The sequence below is a fragment of the Rhopalosiphum maidis genome, chromosome 1 (assembly GCF_003676215.2).
Source record: "Rhopalosiphum maidis isolate BTI-1 chromosome 1, ASM367621v3, whole genome shotgun sequence".
Taxonomy (NCBI): Eukaryota; Metazoa; Arthropoda; class Insecta; order Hemiptera; family Aphididae; genus Rhopalosiphum; species Rhopalosiphum maidis.
The window spans coordinates 32,606,934-32,633,978 of NC_040877.1; the positions used below are offsets into that span (position 1 = coordinate 32,606,934).

The 27,045-nt window shown below is 25.4% G+C and overlaps 3 protein-coding genes and 1 pseudogene across 4 annotated transcripts; all 4 read left to right on the top strand.

The window, feature by feature from the left end:
- The first annotated feature begins 679 nt into the window (after positions 1-679).
- On the top strand, positions 680-5,965 carry LOC113550636 (acetyl-coenzyme A transporter 1-like). The gene is made up of 9 exons (XM_026952596.1): positions 680-1,019; positions 1,741-1,867; positions 2,459-2,618; positions 2,708-2,862; positions 3,086-3,276; positions 3,477-3,664; positions 4,274-4,400; positions 4,650-4,865; positions 5,568-5,965. The coding sequence occupies exons 1-9, from the start codon at positions 810-812 to the stop codon at positions 5,820-5,822; spliced, it is 1,629 nt and encodes a 542-aa protein (XP_026808397.1). The 5' UTR covers positions 680-809; the 3' UTR covers positions 5,823-5,965.
- Positions 5,966-7,658: 1,693 nt separating this feature from the next.
- Positions 7,659-11,756, top strand: LOC113549049 (annotated as a pseudogene).
- Positions 11,757-14,010: 2,254 nt separating this feature from the next.
- Positions 14,011-21,782, top strand: LOC113561012 (acetyl-coenzyme A transporter 1-like). Of its 2 annotated transcripts, XM_026967181.1 has the most exons (10): positions 14,015-14,119; positions 14,181-14,391; positions 14,467-14,593; positions 14,837-14,996; positions 15,112-15,266; positions 16,664-16,854; positions 19,814-20,001; positions 20,456-20,582; positions 20,690-20,905; positions 21,049-21,782. In XM_026967181.1, exons 2-10 carry the CDS (start codon positions 14,188-14,190, stop codon positions 21,265-21,267), a joined length of 1,587 nt encoding a protein of 528 aa, XP_026822982.1. In that variant the 5' UTR covers positions 14,015-14,119; positions 14,181-14,187; the 3' UTR covers positions 21,268-21,782. The 2 variants fall into 2 exon arrangements, with proteins under 2 accessions (XP_026822981.1, XP_026822982.1); XM_026967180.1 differs by having other exon boundaries at positions 14,011-14,391.
- A 397-nt stretch (positions 21,783-22,179) lies between these two features.
- Positions 22,180-26,393, top strand: LOC113561237 (acetyl-coenzyme A transporter 1-like). Its single transcript, XM_026967539.1, has 9 exons — positions 22,180-22,497; positions 22,578-22,704; positions 22,821-22,980; positions 23,062-23,216; positions 23,610-23,800; positions 24,197-24,381; positions 24,744-24,870; positions 25,612-25,827; positions 25,937-26,393. Exons 1-9 carry the CDS (start codon positions 22,291-22,293, stop codon positions 26,150-26,152), a joined length of 1,584 nt encoding a protein of 527 aa, XP_026823340.1. The 5' UTR covers positions 22,180-22,290; the 3' UTR covers positions 26,153-26,393.
- Positions 26,394-27,045: the final 652 nt, after the last annotated feature.

Here is a 27,045-nt window from a genome sequence, read left to right on the forward strand (position 1 = left end):
ATATTATATTTACTGTCTATTTTATGTTATGTAGAATAATTTAATCATATTTAAGATGCTGTGAATATTCGTATACAAATTGATGTTAATTGATAAAAAAAAAAAAAAAAATGAAAGGACCAAAATATGGTTTGTAAAGAAATTATTTATATTAATTTAATCTATGAATTTTATTCATCTATGAGTTTTTATTTTATAAACAATACTGTATTCAATATATACAATAAATATTAAATACATATAATACTACTATAGGTAACTTGAATGTAAAATACGTTTTTTAAAAGGTTAATTCCTGGTAATAATAACATGCAGGTTGAGTTATAATATATGTTTTTTATATACACAAAATAAAAATTTACCTGACGTTAATTAAAATAATGATAAAAATATATTTGATATCCAACCACGAGCGGATGCAGTATTTTTAATTTTAAAGTATAAAAACTAAGTACTCAAACAAAAACCATAAAGCAATAATATTTCGTTCCAATAATTAAAAAAAAAACTTAAATTTTAAATATTTCGAACGATTACGTGTTTATATTAACCTTAATTAGCATAACATGAAATACAAATGTTATGTTATCAAAACAATTTAATTTGTTGTAAGATTCATTACATAGTACATACAATAGGTCACGAAATCATGATAAAATAATATTCTGATAAACTTATTCATAAATTATTTAGTTTTTTTTCAAATCCAGATTATACTGTTCACAGTTAAAATATATTTTATAAGTATTAGGTTTACTAATATTATGTTCACAGAGCAATTGTTCCATTTGTACTAACGGTGAACAAACATGACAAACCCACAGAAAATTAACAACGCATCTGAAGAACTTGATGTGACACTTCACTCGATGTCGACTAAACCAAATTTGAAGGGAGACCGGCCAAACTTATTTTTATTAATATTATTGTACATAATGCAAGGAATTCCTTTTGGATTTTCAATTTCAGCTTTACCAATAATTCTGCAAAGCAAAAAAGTAGTAACTTACGGAGAACAGGTAATTTATAATGTTTTAACTAATTAATAACATAATAAATTGATAAATACGTTATTTAATCGGTTTGTTTATTAATACGCTCCAAAGGTCATAACATTCAGAGCAATGAAATTTTTGGTAGAAGAATATTTTATTTCTAATATGTAATAATATATATGATTAAGTATAAGTACACATAGACTGTGAATTTTGTATTTGCTTTTCGTATGATGAGAAAATCAATAACCATAAATTATGTTAAGTTAAGAATTAAAATATATTTTTCGTTTTTCAAGCCCAATAATATTATGTTCAACTTTTCAATTTGAGATCAATAATAATATATCGATTAATACTGAAACGTCTTTATAGTAAATCATTAAAAAAGTAATAAAATCATTCAGAAATAAATTGCATTTTTAATAGCACAGAAATCGACTGGAATAATTTTTAAATGGTTTCCCATGTAAATAATAATTACAATACACATACCCGGGATCTGTCCTTTGAACCATTGGCGGATTATTCAAAACAATCGTCTATTTTTATTAATAGTTTTTTAAGTATACTTATATTTTTTTTCCAAATCCAATTGTATTTATAATATATGCAATAAGAAAATATCATGTGGTAGTCGTATATAGATCATATTATACGGTTCACAGTCGCAGACAGTTACTATAACAGTTTTGTTATACGACACACCTATATTAAATACATATTTATGTATTATGTTGTTTAGGCGTTATTGAGTTACGCCATATGGCCGTATAGTCTTAAACTATTTTGGGCTCCGTTAGTAGACGTCCATTATGTACAATGGATAGGAAAACGAAAATCATGGCTCCTGCCGGTTCAATACTTAATGGGTAATTATTGTTCTTTTCGATTACTTATTGTACGTTAACTCCAAAAACCGCACAATTTTAAAAACTATCATATTCAAAAACCGCAAAGTTATGATTTCGACCCCAAAAATGTCAATAAACAAAAAACGCATATGTATATGTATAATAAATTATTTATTCTCATAATTGAATATTTTATCAAAAAAAAATTTATATATTCAAAAATGTAAAATATTAATTTAAAACTTTCAAAGTTCGATTAACTGAACTTGACTGACGACGTTATTTGAAAACTTTCTACGATCTTAGTCACGTAAAAATTCTTCCAAAAATTGAAACAAATGCTCCTAAAAAATGGTTAGTGGCAACTAATGACTTGATTATTGTATAGTATTTATCTTATAATCTTATATTTTCAATATTTTCACTAAATATAATGTTCGGTAATTTGTTATAAAATGACCGATAAGCTGTACGGTTTTTCGACCTTTTTAGGGTCAAAATCAAAATTGTGCGGTTTTTTGGATGCAATCTTATTGTAATCGTATACGTAACTCAGTAACATTATTATTGTTATTGTTCACAATTTTTTTTTGCATCATATATGAACAGGGGTGTTTTTGATTTATACGGCGAATAACATTAATGACTGGATACCCGAAACTGGAAAACCTAACATATTAATATTAACGTGCGTGTTCTTTGTGCTCAATCTGCTGGCTTCGACGCAGAACATAGTAGTCGACAGTTGGGCACTGACAATGCTGAAGAAGTGAATAAAATTAATTATTTATTTTGACATTTTGAATAAAACTCCGATAATAATACATTGTTATTTAAAGTGAACATTGTTTTGAATAGAGCCAACGTGGGTTATTCGTCTGTATGCAGTTCTTCGGGGTTTGCAATTGGCATTATGATAGGTTCTGTGATTCCCGTTCTGCTAACATCCGAAGACTTCTGTAACAAACATTTACGACTCGCACCCGGCATGGGAGGTATTATGACTCTCGAAAGTAAGTAAGTACCTAATGTGTAAGAATGTCATTTTTATTTTGTGCTAAAAATTAATTAAACATATAATATGTTTAATACTAAGCCTATTTAACCGAGTTTTATTTTTAGATACAAATTCAATTTTTTGGTTTTATATCGAAAAAAACAATTATTAAAAAAAAAAGATATGCAATTATACTATAGGGACTGAATATGATATGATATGTTTTTTTTTTTACATAGGATTATTTTTCATTTGTGGCATTTTATTCATATTAATAGCAACTTTTATCGGTATATTTAAAAAAGAAAAGGATATTAAATTGGAAGATAATTATACACAACCTCGCGTTACTAATAGTTATAAATTACTTTGGGATATTATAAAACTACCTAATCTTCGTGTATTATTGATAGCATTACTAACAATGAAGGTAATTATACAAAAAAAGAAAATAGGAATATGCGCATGTAATACGTGATATACTCGTATTTAAATTTGAAAAATTATCAATTATTAGCAATCAATTGTTATTGTTCTTAATAATGCAAAAATCAAGTTATTAGAAAAATGTTAATACTGTACATAAGTTTAATAATAAAATTGTTTTTTTTTTTATTTTGTTAACAACAGATTGGATTTTCTGCGATGAGAAATTCTTTAGTTTATTTGAAACTTGTCGAAGTCGGCATACCCAAAGATGATATAATGGTACTCACTACAGCGATGTTTGCAGTAAAGATTTTAACACCATTCGCTGTATCCAAGTATACATCGGGTCCAAAACCGATGAGTGTGTGTTTAAAGTCGATGCCCATCAAGTAGACAGTTATAATATAATTTAATATATAATAATTAGTTTTTATAAATTTTACGCATCGGGTGTATATTTTTTTTCTTTAGAGTTTGGTGTAATATGACGTGATAGAACTTATAATACATACTAAGTAATAAGTATATACTTGCATATGCCATTAGGTATACAATATCCAACGAATTTAACAAATATGAATTTAAATTTGATTGACAGGTAGATAGAAATAATTTAAACATTTTTTCATCATATGATAATATGATATTATTATATACTATAATTATCGAAATTTGGATTTTCAATAGCGTAAAAAGAAACCTAAAATTGACTGTAAGATGTTTTTACAGAATATTAATAAGCCCGATATAATCACGATGCCCCACAAGAATTTACAAATTGTATGTGCCTAGACTATTTACCGTCCGCGCCACTTTTACTTTGTAATATTTTATTTAACCTTGAATACCTAGTAAATTATAATATGTACAATATACATATTATTGCAATTTTAATTACGTCCTTGGGATTTTAACAATTAACAACACGAATGAATGACATTAATATACCTAATAAATTATGATTTCTATATTTTCATGTTTTTAATTGTTTGTTTCAGATTAATCTGGAGTCTTACATATATTGTTTTTATTTATTTTACACCAATGATTATATATCGTAATGGAGTATTAAACGTACCAGTATATTACTATTTAATCTTAGGATTTTTAAACGCAGTAAGTGAGGTAAGTTGATGAACCGTATTAAATATTTATGAAACTATAATATCATACTATAAACAGTATAATATACATACCTACCTTTAAAATATATAATCTATATCGAAAACTACATTTGGTAAAAGTTGTAATGAAATGTGCCTATATAATATAAGAATTTAGGTCGATAAAACTATACATTTATGAACCTATAGTATTAGATTCACATTAAATTGTAATTTAATATTTGTTTTTTAAACATGTTTATGTATATAGGCACTCTCCTATATAATGCTTGTAGCCATAACAGCATTTTTCTCTCGAATAAGTGACTATCGGTTTGGTGGAACATATATGACATTGTTGACCACAGTTTCAAATTTTGGAATGACCTATTCGTCATCAATAGGACTAAAATTTATCGACTTTTTAACGTTTAAAAAGTGTTCAAACGACTATGACAACAATTGTTCTACAGTGGGTTTAAAAAACGTAAGACATTGATCATTTAAATAAATTTAAGTTATTACTTTTTATATTTTAATTATACAATCGTTTACCTTATTCATATATAGAGTATGTATAATTATTGTTGAAAGGAAAAAAAAATAATCCTCGTAAGTAGTATATTGATCAAAAGCCGTTTATAATATCTTGATGTTATTGCGGAAACATAAAAAAGTGGTAATTGAATCAATATTGTGTTGTATATGGCCCAAGAGTGTGCTAACAAGGCATTGCAGGAGTTTAATATGTTTTCTGTGTTTTTTAAATTTTGTGTATAAGGCAAATTGATTGATAATGATAAAATACATAGTAAACAATGAGGCCATGTCATAAACATCATGATTATACTATTAAGTCATAATATACAAAATAAATAAATTCTCCTCATACATGATTAATGATAAATTAATTACTATAACTAACTACTAGAATTGGCTAAATGTGAGAACTATTTTGAAAATACTAAGTACGCCACTGCAATAGTACCTAGGTAAACTATTTTGTAAGCACGACGACGATGCATAGGTCGTATAGTTGATGAATTTCTGTTTCTACTAAACAAAATGTCTGTTTATATTGATTTGTTTAAATCATCTAATATGAAAATTATAATAAGTTGCTTTATAATGAATAATAATCGTTTTACTTAATATTATATTAACTTGAATATGGTTTTAATTTGTATAGACGTGTAACACAAATGGTGGTAACTGCCTTGTAACTGTGGACGGTTATTACGTAGAAATCATCATATGTGTAGTCATCGGCTTCATTTGGTATGGAATGTTTAAAAATATGTTCAAAAATTTTCAAACAAAAAGTTCTTCTTACTGGATGGTGTATGTTGATCGAAGAAGTGAAGAAAATGTCAAAATTGATGTTGAACCTTGTTTTAAAAACGCGATCCAAAGCGATCATTCTGTGACGTTAACTAACAAATAATTTAAGGAAAATAATTTTAATTATATTAACCAAAATATTCAGACGAATACCCGGACAAATACATTAAACGGTTAAACTAATACTTATTATTTATTATTGTTATTATTAATTTTATCAAATCATCAATATTCATTAAACCAACCAAAAAGGTCGGTAATTTAATTTGACGATTATTCTTGAATAAATATAAATATTGACTTGAATATTTTAAAAAGTAGTTAAATTATTCACTCAATCTTCTATTACATGTGATGTGCTATTCGTAATAAAGTTTTAAAAATTAAAATCACAGTTTTTATGCACTAAAATTATATTGAAATTAATATAAGTTACTCAATGTGAACTTTGTTCTAGATCAAGTACTATAATATAGATAGTAAGAAAAATTATAATAAATTCCAAATCCCAGTCTTGTGAATCGATAAAGTTTTGTGTCGATCGTTAGTGATAGCCATTAATATTAGTATCATTATTATGTACAAAACACATATTTTATTTACTATTCTTTTATTTATTCTATTTTGTTACCTACGATAAATCATCGATGAGTTGATCTACGTTGTAAACGTCCGACTATTTAAAATATTCGATATTGATGTCAAAAAATTATCAAAGAATATTATGCTTATACATAGGTTTTATTAGCTGCAACTTGTTTGCACACATTTTTTATTTTTACCTGAAAAATCAGAGCTAGTTTGGGCCTATGGTAATATTAAATATATAACTGGTTTGCGCACACGACAATAATTGTATTTTTTCGTCTATAGGTATATCGATCTGGGCACTAATAAATAGTAATAATCATCGATAAAGAGTACGGAAATAATATTAAATTTCCTACAAACAGTACATTTCGAGAACTTACAGTGTGTGTACATACATTTTATGACTGACTCTAACCTATATTCACTGAACATGGATTTAGAAATTAGTGAAGTTTTCGAATCGCGACGTGGAAATGCTTCTATTAGCATAAATAATTTCAAATTTACTATGTATCGTTTTTTAAAAAGTGACGATTTTTATTTTCGTTTACCTTACTCTATTAAGGGGGAAGGAAAATGTATGTAAATGTACTTTTAAACAAGTATTAACAATTAACAATCATTAATAAACAAATATTAACATGCAAGGTACCTAACTAAAAGGTAACTGTGCGGCGTGCGAAAACCAAATGTATGGTTTAACAAAAAATTGCATTTTTGATATTTGTGTGCAAACCAATAGCTAACGTATTTATATTTTGTTATTAGTTTTAAGTTATTACGATATGATATAAAACATAAAAAAAATCAATAAACATGGTTATTTATTTTACATTTTTAATCACTGATAATGAATCATTATATTATATTTCTCAAAGTAAAATAACATTACAGAATTCTGTTTTTTACTTTCATTATTCTTTAAGTTTTGAATTTTAATATAGCTCACTATCATAGTTTATGTTAAAAAGTTGATAATATGATTTCCAGATACATAATCACACCGAATTGGCCACTATATTGATTTCAATATTGTACATGCAAGATAATATTATTGCTATTATCTATCACTCGGTACATCTTACTATTGATAACTAAATTAACTAACCCATTTTAATAACATACAATAAGTACACACGTCCACGTGGGTTATCAGATGATAAAATCTGACACCGTTAATTCACTATCTCTTAAGTAATTAAAATATATTTTGCACAGTTCAGTAATAACCATTTATATAGTTATTCGATGATTTTTATTTCGATGGTAGGTACTATGGTATTATGGTTCAGATTTGTTTAAAAGTAAATAATCTAATTACAAATTAAACATAATAAATCATTTAAAATATTAAGTTATACCATAATATATAAATATTTGTGGTGTGTAAAAATACGTAGTTATATCATCATAATTTCTATTATTCGTATAATCAAACTTCTGAATAAGCACCATGACATTGCAAATCCAAGAAGGTGGTGCAACAAAATCGGCAGAGAAAAACGATTTGATTATAACCAAAACAAATTTGAAAGGAGATTGGTTGAATGTTTTTCTATTATTAGTTCTTTATATGATGCAAAGCATGCCATTAGGTTTAGTCCACGCTATTCAATTATTTTTGCAAAGCAAACAAAATGTAACTTACAAGGAACAGGTAAATGCACCAATTTGGATTTTAAATCTAGAATATTATATTTGAATTACTTTACAATAAATATGATATATTTTTTAGGCTCTATTTGGTCTAGTTACATGGCCGTTTAGCTTAAAACTGTTATGGGCGCCTTTAATAGATTCACTCTATATACGAAAAATTGGGAGGCGTAAATCATGGCTCATTCCAATCAGTTATTAATGGGTATGCACAATCAATTTATGCACAGATTATTTTCGATTTAAAATAAAAGTCTTAAATTGTACGGAACCTTAATACCTATAAACAAACAATTAAACAATTGAAATGCTTGAATATTTCTAGTTTTAATAATGGTTTGTGTTGAATAGGAATATGTTTTTTTTATATGGTTCTCAATATCGATGACTTATTCCCAGAAACGAATAAAAAACCAAATATACTTAAACTAATATTTGTGATGTTTCTGTGTAATTTCTTGGGCGCCACACAAGATATAGCAGTTGATGGTTGGGCATTAACTTTGCTACACAAGTTTGTATTGTTATTTTCATTGACGTTTACTATAAAGTATAATAAATGTTAACATATATCTGTGTTTGTTTTATTATGGTTCTATAAAGAAACAATGTTGGCTTTGCATCTACATGTGCTTCAATTGGACAAGTAATGGGTGTAATGTTGGGCTCCGTACCATTCATCCTATTGACGTCGGAAGACTTCAGCAATAAATATTTAAGGATAACGCCTAATGCTGGAGGAATAGTTACCATGAAAATTAAGTCAACAAAAAAAAAATTTTAAAATAATTTTAAATATAACTATCATTAGGTTAGGTTGATTGAAATGAACTATTAACAAAAATAATATCCATTTTTTTATACTTATATTAAATGGAAAAATGTAATTTGAAACTTAGAGATGAGAACTATAATACATATCTATAGGATACATCAGTCATCACTAAACTATTATATTATATAAGCAAAATTTAAACGCATCAATTTCAGTTCAACTGCCAATATATACATTTAGTAACATTCATTTTATTAGGCTTTTAGCAAACGCTTATGTAATTTTCATAAATCGTAATAAGTGATATACACTATTTATAATTATAAAAATATTTAGAATATTAGCATAGAGTGTGAGATTTGTGTGTTTTAAAAAAATCTTTACGAACCTGATATAATTAGAACTTAATTTATTTGATACTTAAAATATTATTTATTAAAAAATAATGAAATTATAAAATTTATATCTTATGTACTATATTACAGGTGTATTTTTGGTCTGGACCATTTCATTTATGGCAATAACAACTTTAATTGCAATTTTCAAAGATGAAAAAAAAATAGGGTTAGATGAGAATAATCACATTAAGCTTAATACATTTCAAAACTATAAGCTTTTATGGAAAATTGTAAAACTACCCAGCTTTAAAATATTAGCAATAGCGTTGTTGACATCAATGGTAAGTATGGGTGTAATTAATTAAAGCAAAATTTAAATTTTCCTTTAATAAGATTCGATTAAATAATAGGCATACCATTTTTCTATTTTTTCCACCAGAAATTATTACTTGATTTATCTGTGGCCTGTTTTCGCCTAAAACAAATAAAATTCAATTACTATTTTCACCCAAAATGTATTTTTGTAGAGAGTTGGCTATAAGTCATAAAGTATTTTTGTGATAATTACCGTTTTGTTCTTCGCTGATATATTAATTTATATTCTTAACTTAAAAGTATATCAAATAAGGATCTAAATTATTTAAAAAATTGTAATAATATTTAATTTAATATAAGTACTAACTTAAAAAATTATTATTTCCTTTTTTAATTAAAATCATGATTCTTTAATTTTATAAATCTATTATAACAATCATTACATTAAAAACCATTTTTAGAGTTTTAATTTTATCAATTACAATAATAAACAATATGTTATACGGATTATTTAAGATTGGGTTTGCACCAAGTGAGAAAGTGGTGAACTTAAAACTTATTGATATCGGTGTGCCAAAAGAAAACATTATGATTATACAAACAGGAATGTATGTTATAAAAATGATTATACCAGTAATTGCTGCAAAATACACTGCAGGCCCAAAACCGATGAGCATATACCTAAACATTACGCCTATCAAGTATAAACATTTAAATATTAATTATATATTAACCACATTCAAATGAAATGTTATCTCAAACTGTAAATTCTAAGCATAAAGAATTTAAAAAATTAAAAAATTAAAAAATATAATAATTAGACGAAATTTATAGTTCTGAAATTATTATGAAAAATTCGAAGTAATTATTACTATATTTTTTTACAAATATATCAATTCCACAAAAATCAATAGTCATTAATTGCAATGTTTATTTTAATAAAATACTATCAATAATATACATGAAGATATATTTGGGAACTTTTATTGAGTAGTAGCTAAAAAATTACGTATGCGATGTGTAAATTCCTATACGAATACAAATACATTTAGGTACACATACTATGTATCTTGTGTAAGAACTTAAATTCTCCAGTTTAATTTGGTTGTAATATTTTATAATCGCTATTTAATATATATAATATAGAGTTACACTCATTTTAGATATTCCTAAATAAAAACAATTTTATTTATAAATTTGATAAGATGGCTATATCAAAAACTTCTACTTACCCTCTGTAAAATATCAAACCACCAATAGGATTTCTTTTTAAAAATAAAATAATTTGGTTTCATTCAATACCTATTTTAATTCAATATAATTTTTATGAAATAAATATTATATAACTAAATTATTTTAAACATTTTTGTAATTTAAGTACGAAATATAAATTTACCTAATTATTTTTTTAGAATTTTTTATTATATCTGAAACTTATTACTTATTAGTTATCATCATAAATGTATTCAAATTATTATGTATGCACTGTTATGTTTATTTTATAATTTATTATAGATTATTTTGGAACTTAATGTTTCTTATACTTATTTATTATGGATCAAAGTTAATAAAAAATAACGGTATCGTAGATATTCCAATGCACTACTACGCGATATTAGTGTTAATAGAATCAACAAATGATGTGAGTAACTTAAATTGTATTTATAAGTAAATTTCGATTGATATATTGATAAGTATGAACGAAGTAAAAATAATTTTGTTATAGATCCAATATAACATAATGACAACTGCTTTAGTAGCTTTTTATTGTCGAATAACTGATGCTCGTTTTGGCGGTACTTACATGACATTATTAAACAGTCTTTCAAACATAGCAAGTACATCGTCAAAACTGCTTTCATTTGCCTTAATTGATTTATTAACATTCAAGGAATGTTCATTTGACTCAAATAATAATTGTTCAACTTCACATCTTCAAAATGTAAGCAGCTGTTAACAGCTATCCATAATACTTTATGTAATTTATATATTTATACGTAATTATTTGAACAAAAAAACAATATTGGTAAAAAAGTTAAAACAAATTTTAATTTTATGTTTCATTATTTTATTGTTTTATGAAGGTATGTAAGTCGAAGGGAGGAGATTGTATCACAATAGTGAATGGTTATTACGTAGAATCAGTTATCTGTACCATCATTGGAATCATCTGGTATATTATTTTTAAAAATAAACTCAAACAATTACAGAGTAAAAGTCCATCTCACTGGGTTGTTAAAATGAACATTCAAGAATCAGGAAATCACGAAAATTCTTACACATTGGAGGATGTAAAAACATAATCATTTAAAAAAAAAATTACCTATGTAGCAATTATAAGTAAACGAAAAATAAATTTACATTGATGCAATATTTAAATTTTTTATGTATAAGAGTTTATAACGATTTTTCTTTGTTTTGTAAATATTATTTAAATTTTAAAAATATTTTTAGTAAATATTTATTGACTTATAGTATCATTTTTATATTATTGATTTGTATATTTCATTTTGTATTGATAATACAATATAGAAATGTATATTATTGTTGTAATAAGCTGGTTTAATAATGGAATAATAATCATTTTATTTAATATTTTATTCATTTAAAAATGGTTTTTTATTTGTATAGATGTATAACACGAGTGGTGATAATTTCCTTAACATAAAGTTTTAACTGTGGACGGTTACTATGTGGTAACCATCATATTATTATGAGTAGTCACCGTCTTAATTTTCCACAGGATATTTAAAAATATGTTCAAGAAGCTTAGAACCTAAAATCATTCTTACTAGATAGTGAATATTGATCGTGGATGTGAAGAAAATGTCAAAATGTTTGTCAATCTTTGTAAAACATTTTAAGTGAATGCCAAACAAATCATTTTGTGCGAGATTAAATAATAAATTGTGTAAAAAAAATTGTTAAGTTTCCACAAGTATTGAGACAAACCCGTTAAACAGTTAAACTGTTAAACAATTGCTTATTATTTATTATTGCTATTATTAATTTTCACGAATCAATAAGCCAATAAAAAAGGACAGTATTTTAATTTGACGATTATTCTTAAATAAATATAAATATTTTTGTGAATACTTTTAAAAAGTTGTTAAGTTATTCACTTCATATCTTCTAATGTTAATGATTTCATATTCGTAGTCAAATTTAAAAAATTAAAATTTCAAACTTTTTACACTTAAGCTGTATTGAAAATTTAACATAAACTCTGTATTATACTAAATAATAAAATGCCATAAAAAAAATTATAACAATTAATTATTATTTATAAAAATTCAAAATTCCAGTTTCGTAAATCGTGACGTTTTTGTGTGGATTGTTAGTGATTGTCATTAATAATAGTATCATTATTGTGTACAAATAACACATTTTAATATTATTATTATTATTTATTATTATTGGTATTTGTTAATTGCCTACAAGAAGTTATCGGTAAGTTGATCTACGTTGTAAACGTTTGACTATTTAAAATATTCGATATTGATGTCAAAATACTATTAAAGAATATTTTTCTGATATATAGATTTTATTGGTTGCAAATTGTTTGCACATATTTTTTTATTTTTTTATCCAAAAATTCGGAATTCGTTTGGGCACGTGGTGATATTAAATGTTTAACTGGTTTGCGCACACGACAATAATTGTATTTTTTCGTCTATAGGTATACCGATCTGGGCACTAATAAATAGTAATAATCATCGATAAAGAGTACGGAAATAATATTGAATTCCCTACAAAAAGTACATCTCGAGAACTTACAGCGTGTGTACACACATTTTGTGACTCTAACCTATATTTACTGAACATGGATTTAGAAATTTGTGAATCCATGTTCGAATCGTGACGTGGAAATGTTTCTATTAGTATAAATAATTTTAAATTTACTATATATCATGTTTTAAAAAACGGTGATTTTTACTTTCGTTTACCTTAGTCTATTAAGGAGGAAGGAAAATGTATGTAAATGTACTTTTAAACAAGTTTTAACTATTAACAATTATTAACATGCAAGGTACCTAACTAAAACGTAACATGTCTAAGGTTTAAGGCCCAAATGAGTAATTTTTTGCGCAAACAAGTTGGTCTTTTTGGTATTAATTGTGTGTAAACAGGTAAATTATGTATTTATGTTTTATTATTACGAATTAATAAAAAAATTTTAAAAATCAATTAATTTAATTATTTTTCTTAAATTTTAAATCACTAATAATGAATCGTAATATTTCATTTTACAAAATTAACATTTTATAGCCGAATTCTGTTTCTTAATTTAATAAATTATCAAGTTTTGAATTTTAATATAACTCACTATCATAGTTTATATTAAAAAGTAGATAATATGATTTCAAGATACGTAATTACACTAAATTGCAACTATATTGGTTTCAACATTGTACATTCAATCAAGTTTCATTGCTAATATCTATCACTCATACATCTTAGTGCTGATAACTAAATTTACTAACCCAGATTTGTACACATAGTCACACAGGTTATCAAATAATACAATCTGACTCATTAAACCGCAATCTCTTAAATTCCACAAATATGATTATTTATAAACATTTATATGATTATTCGATGATTTTTATTTCAATGGCAGGTTGGTGTGTTTTATTTAAAAGTTAAACTACCTTACAACAAATAAAAAAATATTAAAAATTATTTCAAATATTAAGTTTTTGCCTTAGCACAACAAGATTTGCGGTGTGTGCAAATATGTAATTATTTTATCATTATTTCTATTGATCGTATAATTAAAACACAGAGTAAACATGCCATCGGCAATCCAGGAAGATGAACCAACAAAGTCAGTAGTGAAAAACGAATCGCCTTTTGCCAAATCAAATTTGAAAGGAGATTGGCTGAATATTTTTATTTTATTTTTGCTTTACATAATGCAAGGCTTGCCTTTAGGCATAGTCAATGTTATACCAATACTTTTACAAAGCAAACGAAATGTAACTTACAATGAACAGGTAAGTATATTTGACATTTAACCTTGAATATACGAAAGTTACTTAACCATAAAGAATTTTCTATGTTAATTTTAGACTTTATTTAGTTTAACTGGATGGCCGTTTAGCTTGAAACTATTATGGGCACCTTTGGTAGATGCACTCTACATACATAAAATTGGAAGGCGTAAGTCTTGGCTTATTCCAGTTCAGTTTTCAATAGGTGTGTTCATTTAACTTTTTTTACTACATATTTTTAACTAAAAAATATAATACCGAGTCCTGTATCGTATATTCACTAGTTTTTCGTCTCATAAAACACTCTATAAGGATGTACTGAGTATACTTAATTGACTTAAGTTTAAAAGCACCCGAATAACCGGTGAATTCTTTCGTGGCTAAAATCAAAACAATAACTTTTATACGTATGCAATTTTTAATTTAAACAGTGATTTGTGTTAAACAGGAATATGCTTTTTTTATTTGGCTGACAATATCAATGACTTGTTGCTAGAAGCGGAAAAACCAAATGTACTTAAACTAACGTCCGTGTTTCTCATATCTACTTTCTTGGTCGCAACACAAGATATAGTAGTTGATGGCTGGGCATTGACTTTGCTACAAAAGTTTGTATTGTTGTTTTCGTTCATGTATACTACAATACAAAATATTATGTACAAAACTGTTTGTATAGATGTATTTATTTATGAATATATGTGTTTTTATCATGGTTCTATATAGAAACAATGTAGGTTATGCATCTACATGCGCTTTTGTGGGTCAATTTACCGGTATAATAATAAGTTCCATGTCTTTGATTTTGTTAACGTCAGAAGATTTTAGCAATAAATATTTAAAGATATCACTTGATGTTGGAGGGATAGTGACCGTGAAAAGTAAGTCAGTAAAATAATAATTTAACTCTCAATAAATGTAGTATTAAGATACACATATTTCTGAGAAAACAATATGTTTATAAAATTAAAAAGATAAGATCACTTTTTAGTAATCTAATTAGAATTAGTATTAATGGTATATTTAATAGTAACCAGAAATATTTGTTGGTCTTTAATCCTTAAATTGTATGGAAAATTGAATTAGAAAAATTTGAGGTCGAGAACAAAATTCATTAAATTTTCCAAAATTAGTACATTATTTTGTAGTTGAAAATTCTAAAAAACTTTAGTATTTATACCAAGATTTGAATATTTAATGTAATGTTTCTTGTAAGTTCTTTAACTAACCTATAAAAATGTCAAACGAAAACCCAAATTAATTTTTTATGAATTTTCGAAGTACACATTTTTATGACATTATCTTCGGTAAAATAACTATTTCTCTTCAAATGATAAGTTATTTTTCTGTAATTCATAAACAAATCCATAGAAACTTGACATTTTAATCAAATTTATTTTATCATTTCCTATACTCAGTATAATTTTAAAATATTTGGACGCTTTTTAAAATTTGGATGAAATTAAATATTCAAAAATGAATAATGATGTTAATTACCTATTATATTATAATTTAAAAACATTTTCATAGGAACATAAAACGGTTAAATGAATTTTATTATTATGAATTTTACTACACACAGTGACATTTTTAATTTTTTTTAAGATATTATTATCTATTTATACTATTAATCTATTCACTCTGTTATACGATATTTATTGAACGATATAAAGTAACTCAAATGTTAATTACAATAATATAATATGGTACAAATATATGTATTATTATAATAATTAAATAGAATAAATTTAATGGTTTTGGAAAAAATTATATCAACGTACTTTTATATTAAAATTAAAATAAACGACTTTAATAGGTATAACCAACGGCATAAAATACAACACAAGTGATATAGGCTAACAGGCCGTTTTCGTTCAGAATCATTTTTCGTATACCCATATAATATAATGATATATCATTGAATTAAAAATGTAACACATTAATTTCAGTTACCCAGACGATACCTGATGTACAGCAGAGCGGTAACTTTATGTATTTATATTTCAGTTTTTTTAATATATTTAGCGTTTATTTATGTTAACATATTTTATCAGGAATTCATAAAAATAACTTATGATATGTTTATAAATTGCGATAAATGACATAAACTATGTACAGTCTTTTAAATATTTTAAATAATATATAAAGGCCAAAGGGTATATGACTATTTTATTCAAAACTGGTTTTTTTACTTATTATCAGAATTCAACTTAAACAATATTTCAAACCTTACAATTATTATTTAATTATAAAATGTATATCATACACTTTGTTACAGATTTATTTCTTATATGTGGCGTTTTGTTTATGGTAATTACAACTTCAATTGCAATTTTCAAAAATGAAAAGGATACTAGATTAGAGGATGATCATATTAAGTTAAATACATTTCAAAACTATAAACTCTTGTGGGACATTTCAAACTTGCCCTGTATTAAAATATTGGCAATAGCAATGTTGACATCGTTTGTAAGTATGAATACAACCAAGTAAAATTTAAATTCTCCCTATTTAATATTCGATTAAATAATTGGCATACGTTTTTTCTGCCAGAAATCAGTTCCCTGATTTATCCACGGTGTGTTTTCACCTAATACGAATAAATTTCTATTCCCATTTTTACCCGAAATGTATTTTTTTTTTAATCGTCCTTATATAATAACGTCGTTTTGAGAGAGCGCTGCTAAATAAAATGTGATTTTGTGTTAATTTATTACCCTATCCTTTGCTGTTAAAACTCGTTTTACTATTCAGTATGTGTAACATATTATATGTTTACGAATATATTAAACTAATATACTCGTCCCCGATAGTGGTACAACAACCGCAACAACCAAGACTCGAAGGGGGGCCCATAATATGCTTTAAATGTGATGGTATTTTTACGCGAAAGAATCAAATCAATACTACGATCGCTTAAAATATTGAATACGGTAAATACCATTATAAAGTAAACAGGTATGTAAGCAACAAACAAGTATATGTTAATTTGTACAAACATGACGTCCAGCATACCTGTTTCTCATCAGCTGAAATATAACTATAAACATTTTGAATTTCCCGCTTTAATTACTTACTAAATATTCTACCACAATAAACTATATTTTATCATGAATAATGCATATTATTATTTTAATATTGTACTTAAGCCTGTGTTACGGCGTTAATAAATAGGTAAACCTAAAATATTTTATACCTCATTAGTTTCTACATTCCATTATTATAAAATGTTATAATATTGTTCCAAAATGCCAATTTGTGTTTATAAAAGATGTGAAAAATCATAATGTGTTCACCACCGTAAGTTTTCAAAGAACTCAAAGCTTCGGGGAATTTAGCTTTAGCAAATCAAAATAATATCTGATATCAAAAATATTAAAAATATATCGTACAAATTAAAGTATCACAGTGATAAATTACGATTAAACTTATTTACGTAGCTATTAATAGACGTCATGTTCTCTTCGTTTTGCTTTGCAATGCTTGGTTTGAAAAGTCGTCCGCAGAAAAAGTGGGAGTCTAATCACCAATTTGCCTTAAAAAGTTAAAATCAAATGTAATACCGGATTAATGTAGGCAATCTCGTTGATTCGATATTCATGGTTTTTGAATTAATATAAATTATAAACTTGGATTTGAGTATTTTGACATTTCGTACATAAAAAGATAATAATTATAATTTAATATTCTATAAAATAATGTTATGTACTAACTATTCATGTTGATTATGTAAAAATGTAGAAATGATAGTACAGGCGCAAACCGATTGCCATTTTATTCTTATCACAGAGTTGCTGACATACCTGTTTACTTTTCTATGGTAAATACTTTTTGAATTATTAAAAATAATAACGTGAATTTTAAAATTTGAAAAGTTAATAATTTCATTATTTATATAATTGTTCAGCTAACCTCATAGCTTTGAAGATTTCAATAAATTCAAGGTCTAGATCGTGTGCTAGTTTCTGTCCTATGAACAGAACCGAAAGGCTATCTAAACGTTTTTGTAATAGGGTAGGTACTTCAGACTTCTAAGTTTAACTTGTACTGTACTTAATTTTTAAAATGATCTTTTACATGAAAATATCATCACAAGAATGTCCGTCAATGATTTTAAGCTTTAAATACATTACAAAATATAACTTCTCTGCTGGTTCCGTCCACTTTTCATAATTTGCTCTGTTAATTCCTGATAATTTGTTGTTTGTTTAAGTTGACGAATTTCAATTTCCAAATTGGCAATATTTAAATCAAATCCCGATAAAAGAAAAAAAATAACATCATTATTGGTTTCTGTAATTTCAATAAATGGCTCATACTTTCTATCATCTTTAGTGTTTCATAATTAAATCTTAAATTTAATCTAGCTATATATTGATCTTTTTTTACTAAATATAAAATTTTAATTGGTCGTCATATTTATTTCAGACAATAATTTTCTTTTTTTTTAACAGCAGAAATATTAATACAATTTTTTTCATATAGATGTTTGGTGTTCTTATAAATATTTTTAAAATCATTTCCATCATTTGTCAAAGATTCTAATGATTTTTTTAATGACTGAATAAGGTCAATTGCTATTAATAAATTAATTCTTGATGGTTGTAAATCTATACTCACGTGTAATATTAAATTCCAAATTGGATCTAGCATTTGCAAAATACCATATGGTAATATTATTAGAGTTACTAATTTAAAAATACATGGTCCGTAATATTCACCACAAACATATTTTATCGTATAGACAGCAAAAATAACTACGATATGATATGATCTATGTGCAATGTACATGTATAATATTTAACAGTTATAAAGGTCCTTATAAGTTGGATAGTTGATATTTTTTTAATTAATATCAAATATAAAAATAAATACGGGATTCTAATAAGTCAAAACATCTCATTCCCAAATAGTTACAAGTTCAACAAAACATACCATTTTCATTAATTTAATCAACTCATACTTATACATTTTACTATAACTATTGGATATTAGTACAATATTTATTGCTCAAAGTTACTTATTAATATAATTTTACCAAACCTCCAAATTTAAAATCGATATTTTACGAAAATGGGAATTGAATCTTTTTAATTTTTAGTAGAATTTAAATTTAGCGGAAATGATTAATGTTATTTTGATGGAAACAGGTATCACCCAATTATATATTCATGTTTTTATATTAATTTATATAGGTACTTAATTTTAATGTTTAGGTATAAATTATTATAACATTTTAATCGAATTTAAGTTAATACTGGCAATCTATTATTATTTACGATTTTAATTAAAATCATGTTTTTTTAATCAAATAAATCTATTGTAATAATTATTACGTTATAATTTTTTTATTTTTTTTAATTATCAAATCAGTATATTTTTAATTATATTAACTAAAATTGTAAGTATTATGTATTGATTATTGAAGATTGGATTTGCACCGAATGATAGCGTGGTGCCTTTGAAACTCATAGATGCTGGTGTGCCAAAAGGAAATATTATGGTTATACAAACAGGAATAAACGTTTTAAAAATAATAATTATGCCAGTGATTGCAGTAAAATACACCGCGGGTCCAAAACCAATGAATTTGTACCTAAATGTAATACCCACAAGGTATCTATGTTAATTTAAATATTAAATATATGTTAACCACATTCAAACGTTATCTCAAAATGTAAACTCTAAACACGACGAATTTTAGAAAAATAAAAAATAATAATACAAAAACACTAAATTCCTAATTCTGAGATGTTTATGAACTTCTATATTTTTCTACAAACAAACATAATATTATATCCTTTAAAAACCAATAGGCAATATTTTTTTGAAATCTATAAACATAGGTAATATACTGTGTGTTTGTAATCTCTATCTCTATAAATAACATACATCACACACTATGCATATAGAATTGTAACACAAAAATTACTATAAATTATATTATGCACAATATTTTAACTAATTCTGAGTTATTTATCTATATTATTTAAGTAAAAGAATACAAAAATACCTTCTGAACTAAGATACCGGCTTATTAAAATTATTATATATATTATATTTATTTTAGATTACTTTGGAACTTCACATTTGTTATACTAATTTATTATACGCCAGAGCTAATTAAAAATAACGGTGTCGTAGATATTCCTATGTACTATTACGTGATATTTGTGTTTATACAATCAATAAATGATGTGAGTAACTTAGATTTAATTTATAAGTAAATCTTCATTGATAAATTGGTGTGGTAAAAAACTTTTTACAAAAAAAATAAAACGAAGTAAAAATTATTTTTTTATAGATCCTACATAACATGATGACAACTGCTTTAGTAGCTTTTTATTGTCGGATAAGCGATGCTCGTTTTGGCGGTACTTACATAACATTATTGCATGGTTTTTCAAATATAGGAGGTGCATTCGCAAAATTTATTGCATATGGCTTGATTGATTTATTAACATTCAAGGAATGTTCATTTGACTCAAATAATAATTGTTCAACTTCACATCTTCAAAATGTAAGCAGCTGTTAACAGCTATCCATAATACATTTTGTAATCTATGTATTTATGCGTAATTATTTGAACAAAAAAAACAATATCGATAAAATAATTTAAAAAAATTTTAATTTTATGTTTCATTATTTTATTGTTTTATGAAGGTATGTAAATCGAAGGGAGGAGATTGTATCACAATAGTGAATGGCTATTACGTAGAATCAATTGTCTGTACCGTCTTTGAAATCATTTGGTTTATAATTTTTAAGAATAAACTCAAACAATTACAAAGTAAGAGTCCATCTCACTGGCTTGTTAAGATGAACACTCTAAAATCAAAAAACCACGAAAGTTCTTACACATTGAAGGATGTAAAAACATAATCATTTAAAAAAAAAATTACTTATATAGCAATTATAAGTATACGAAAAATAAATTTACATTGATGCAATATTTAAATTTTTTATGTAAAGAGTTTAAAATGATTTTTCTTTGCTATGCTTATATTATGTGAAACTTAAAAACATTTATCAACTTATTGTATTATATTTTACATTTCATTTATAATTAATGATAAAATATGAATATGTATACCTAACAAATATTCCTCGATGAAGTACGTTTTGAATACTAAATGTACATATTTCACTACCGTAAACCAAATAATACTATAATGGAATTCCATTTACTTAATCTATGTGTGTTGAATTTTTTTCCTGGTTGAAATTTTTAAAAAAATGTAACATTTAAAATATATTGTTAAGAAAATTATACGATTGCGTACGTATGGTCATATCTTAAATGTACTCCACATTAAAAATACGTAATTGCGTAATACCTACATTTCTATATAATCATGTGTATGTATTCTAAATAAAATATATATGCTTGGTTTTATCTTGTTTATATCCTTTATTTATAATAAATAATAATGTTTATTTATAATTTGTTTTTATTTATCAATATTTTAAGTATTATAGTAACTTTTGAATATTATTTTTCATTAAAATCACTATTTTAATCTTAAAATGTAAATAAATAACTATGCTTGTATTTAAATATCTTATTTATAAATTTTAACACACACCTTATATTAATATAAAAATAGATATAGACCTAGGTTATATATTTCCCAATAAACTAAATTTTTAATTTAATTCCCAATTACGTTATATTACTATATCATAATCGAATCTCGAATGATTTAAGTTATTTATATAAAAACTGTTTTACCGTCATTGAAAATATTTCTAAAATACAATTCTGATTATATGGGTCAGCAAATAGTGATTAGATTATAGCCAAATACTTTATTCGTTTTTCATTAGTATGTCAACTGCACCGACCGATACAAATACGTTACCTGTTAACCGTTTTTAAATAAATATGAATGACGACTATTAAACATGACTACATCAACAAAATATGGAAATAAACACCACAAATATGTTGTGACAAACGTTTCGATTTCGGACAAACCAGATTTAAATGGAGATTGGTTGAACATTTTCATATTGTTATTGCTGTATACAATACAAGGGTTGCAATTGGGCCTAACTAGTGCTATACCGATAATTTTGCAAAGTAATAAAAACGTTTCTTACCAAGATCAGGTAAATCGAGTATATTGATTTTTTAATATTATTTTGCGATACTTAATACGATAATACTAATAAGTTGTGCTTTTTAATAGGCTGTATTTAGTTTAGTAATGTGGCCATACACTTTGAAACTTTTATGGGCTCCTTTAGTGGACGCAGTCTACATAAAAAAGATAGGAAGGCGAAAGTCTTGGCTCGTACCAGTGCAATTTATTATGGGTATGTAAATTCAATTTTTTTAATACCAAAATACATTCCAACCAATATAGGTATTTTCTTATAGCTTTTTTCTCCTCGTGTATTTAACTAAGCTAAATCGATTTTATTTCAAACAGGATCATTCTTCTTCTACATAGCCAATGACATCAATAACTTGTTGCCCGAAACCGGAAAACCGAACATAGAGAAACTAGTGTGCGTGTTTTTTATTGCTACCTTCTTGGTGGCCACGCAGGATATAGTTGTTGACGGTTGGGCACTCACGATGCTAAAAAAGTAGGTGTCATTATTTTCCAATTACGTCTATATAAAACCTCTTCGCGTTTTAATCGGCTCACCCAATGTACGTGTATACAGAAATAACGTGGGATACGCGTCCATGTGCAATACAACGGGATTGGCAATCGGTTCGATGATAGGTTCTGTGTGGTTCACTCTGTTGACGTCTAAAGACTTCTGCAACAAATACTTGCGGACAACGCCTGATGCGAGAGGAATAGTTACCATGGAACGTGAGTCGTTAAAAAATCTAATAGTCGATAGCTGAAACTTTTGATAATAAATATTATGTAATCAAACATTATTTATAAAACAACACGAATACTTACATTGTCTACCACAGTACCATGGAAAATAGCCCTCACATTACACTCAGAATTTAAATGTTAATATTATAGAAGATATTCCAATACATGATACACCATACATTTATGTTTGTTTTCGTGTCCTCGATGAACATGCAAAATGATTATACTAATTTATATTTTTAATTACAAACACTATGTTTACAATTGTAATTGTATTTTTGGCATAAAATTCATATTATGGTAGCATTACACATTGCATTTGCTATATAATGTACTTTAAATTGCACGCAAATATATTGTATTATTAAATTTGTATAGAATTATTATACATTTGGGGCATTACATTTATGTCTATCACGACATTGATTGCTATATTCAAAAGAGAAAAGGATTGTTCATTAGAAGATGACCATTTAAAGCTCAACACTCTTCAAAACTATCGTCTACTGTGGGACATCTGCAAACTACCTAGTATCCAAATATTTGCCATGGCATTGTTGACGGTGAAGGTAAATTTTAAATCAAATCATAGTTGAAGTAAATATGTAGATAAATACGTTTAAATAATGTAGATACAATCGTACAAATATTAATAATATCTTACATTTAGATAGTCTAACTGTGTAACTTAATAGGCTTACATTTCTTCAAAAATAGCATAGTTAATTAACTGTATAATATTTTCGAACTCGTATAAATAGTTGTACGCTTTAATTGTTGATATACTCGTTGTAACAATTGTATTCCTCAACACTACACCGAATATATTATATTATTTATGTATTTTTTTTGTACATTTATAACGAAGTTATGAATATTACTTTGTCATCAACGGAATGATGAAGTACATTAATTATGCACTTTTTATTAATTTAATTCCGTACATTTTTTTGTTCGTAAAAAAGATTGGATTTGCTGCAACCGATAGTGTGTCGCCTTTAAAACTGATTGACGCAGGTGTATCAAAAGACGACATGATGATAATAAATACATCCATGTTCGTAGCGAAAATTATATTACCTCTCACTATTGCAAGACATACTTCTGGTCCAAAACCAATGAGTCTATACTTAAAAGCTACTTTAGTCAAGTAAATACATTTAATTATAATGTAATATATTAGTGCCATAATAACTTGCACATGAAATATTAACTGTTTCTGCATACTTACGTTTTCATTATTTTTTATTCTTAAAACAATTGCATTAGTGTAGAATAGACAGACATCGTATTATATACACATAATTTTAATTATTATATTACTTTTTATGGATATTTTTTATAAATAAATCGACGTTATGTCAGCCTAATTCATTATATTAAGATTTAATTTAGTAGATTACTTTCAATAGCAGTCTTCAATTTTTAATATATGTTTTTATTTATAAAATAATACATAATATTAAAAATAATTTTTCAGTACTTATATTATTAATTGTATACTTTTTTCAGATTACTTTGGAATATTGTATTTATTATGCTAATTTACTATACACCAAAATTGATAAAAGTGAATGGTATAATAAAAATTCCAACTTATTACTACGTGATATTAGTAATTATATTAACAATACAAGAAGTAAGTTAATTCTTACGTTTATCTTAAAAAACAGTAAAATTTGATTAAAAATATATTGTGGTGGTCATTGAGCATTGCCCATTATTGTGAAAGTTAAAAATGTTAATTATTTTTTTTTAATTAATATAAATTGGGTACTGTAATAAGCAGTGAGTTTAATGATTTATCTTTCCATAGTTCCATTTCATTATTTGCATGGAGTATTTTACATTTTATTTGATAAGAATGTCGAAAGTGAATCATTTTAGAGTAAAATATAGGTAATATTCTATATTCACATTTTATATGAAAGTGCTATATAAATGTGTATGTAGAAACGAATTTAATAGTGCGCGTGAAATCTAATACCATATGATTAAAAATTCAAAATTCAGAGTAACAATTTAAATACCAAAAACTGGATAAAAATTTTCCCAGTACCAAAAACCGAATTTTGAAAACATATATGTATTTCTGGTTTGCTTTTCTAAGTTTGTAGTAAATTAATATTTATTTATTTATAAAATTATTATTATTTCTTTTTAAATAAGCTTACTGCAGTAGTGTTACTGAAAAAAATAATTTCCTACAAACGTAAAATGCTCTAAAATATTTTAAAAATATTTTCGAAAATTTTAATTGAACCTTTAAAAGTTTATTTTTTCCACTTATAATGTATTATACCTTCTAATTATTAGTCTAAATTCACGAATAAACGAACAGCTTTCAAATATTTCAATTAACAAAAATTGTTTTTTTTAGATGCTAAATTATACTATGTTTGTGGCTTTATTAGCTTTTTACTCTCGGATAAGTGACCCTCGTTTTGGTGGTACTTACATGACCTTATTGAATACTCTCTCAAATTTTGGAAATGCATGGTCAACTTTCGCGGTACTTAGAGTGGTCGATTTGCTTACATTCAGAGAATGTTCATTTGATTCCAAGAATGATTGTTCTACGCTTGATCTCCAAAACGTAAGTTATTTTCAATTTTTTCATGAATTAATATTTGTAATATTATTCTTCGGATTTACAGTATCAGAATATAATTAATTAAATTTATGCTCATTTATTAATTATTTAGACGTGTAAAACAGAAGGAGGTGACTGTGTTGTAACAGTGAATGGATATTACATTGAAATGGTAGTGTGTACTATACTTGGAATCTTGTGGTATGGTATTTTCAAAAATATTCTCAAAAATCTTCAAACAAAATGCCCATCTAAGTGGTTGGTTAACTATGTGAAACAACCAATTACAAAAAATAGCAAAAATGTATTTACCGTTACTGTAACATAAAACATTTATATTGTCTATATTGTATGAAAAATAGTTATCTATTGTGATTTTCAATTGGACAATCGTTCTATGTGTTCATTTAATATCTATTCAGTATAGTATACTGTATTGCTTTCACTAGGTACTCATAATATTTCAATGGAATTCTGAGCTTTTTTTGAAAAAGTGGATATACATTTTTGATTGTCCACAGACTGCGTTATAACAACAAAAAAATATGTTAATTCTTACATTTACATATCGGTACTATTTAACTATAATAATAATTTTAAATACTAAAATATGTTAATATTACTTTTTTACATATAATATTATTAAATTTAAATAAAATACAATTTAATAAACCATCTTCCTCCCTTTTAATATATATTCTTAGTATTATTATTTAATTTATTTAATTATTATTTTTATTAATTACATGATCTTTTAAGATAATGTAATTATTTAATTATTATTAAGTACTAATATAAATCTTAAAAATTTTTAACATCCAATATTTCGTAATAAATCTGATATTCAATTATTAGTCATATTGAGTTGTAAAATTATCGATAAACAGTATATTTAACGATCGTCTTTTATTGTTATTTTGTTATATAAGATAATTTATTATTACAATATTTGTCACTCACACTGAATCCGCTATGTTATATAAGTAATAACTAATAATATCATTATTGTATAATACTGTTGAGCTATGATAGTTTATTTTTAAATATTGACTGTACATCTTTTTATTGTTATTCTTTTATTTTCTTACACGTGACTTAAATGTAATCGGTTATTTAATTCCAAATCGGTATTCCGATTTTTCTTTTTAAAACAGAGACATTTCAATTTATGTTTGTAAGTTATTTGAATGACGTCAATGGAAAAAATGAATAGCACCTAAG

Coding starts and splice junctions, on each gene's coding strand:
- LOC113550636 (XM_026952596.1), top strand. CDS start 810: ATGACAAACCCACAGAAAATTAACAACGCATCTGAAGAACTTGATGTG. Junction 1,868..2,458: donor GCCGGTTCAATACTTAATGG/GTAATTATTGTT, acceptor ATATATGAACAG/GGGTGTTTTTGATTTATACG. Junction 2,863..3,085: donor AGGTATTATGACTCTCGAAA/GTAAGTAAGTAC, acceptor TTTTTTACATAG/GATTATTTTTCATTTGTGGC.
- LOC113561012 (XM_026967180.1), top strand. CDS start 14,188: ATGCCATCGGCAATCCAGGAAGATGAACCAACAAAGTCAGTAGTGAAA. Junction 14,594..14,836: donor TCCAGTTCAGTTTTCAATAG/GTGTGTTCATTT, acceptor TGTGTTAAACAG/GAATATGCTTTTTTTATTTG. Junction 15,267..16,663: donor AGGGATAGTGACCGTGAAAA/GTAAGTCAGTAA, acceptor ACTTTGTTACAG/ATTTATTTCTTATATGTGGC.
- LOC113561237 (XM_026967539.1), top strand. CDS start 22,291: ATGACTACATCAACAAAATATGGAAATAAACACCACAAATATGTTGTG. Junction 22,498..22,577: donor ACGTTTCTTACCAAGATCAG/GTAAATCGAGTA, acceptor GCTTTTTAATAG/GCTGTATTTAGTTTAGTAAT. Junction 22,705..22,820: donor ACCAGTGCAATTTATTATGG/GTATGTAAATTC, acceptor TATTTCAAACAG/GATCATTCTTCTTCTACATA.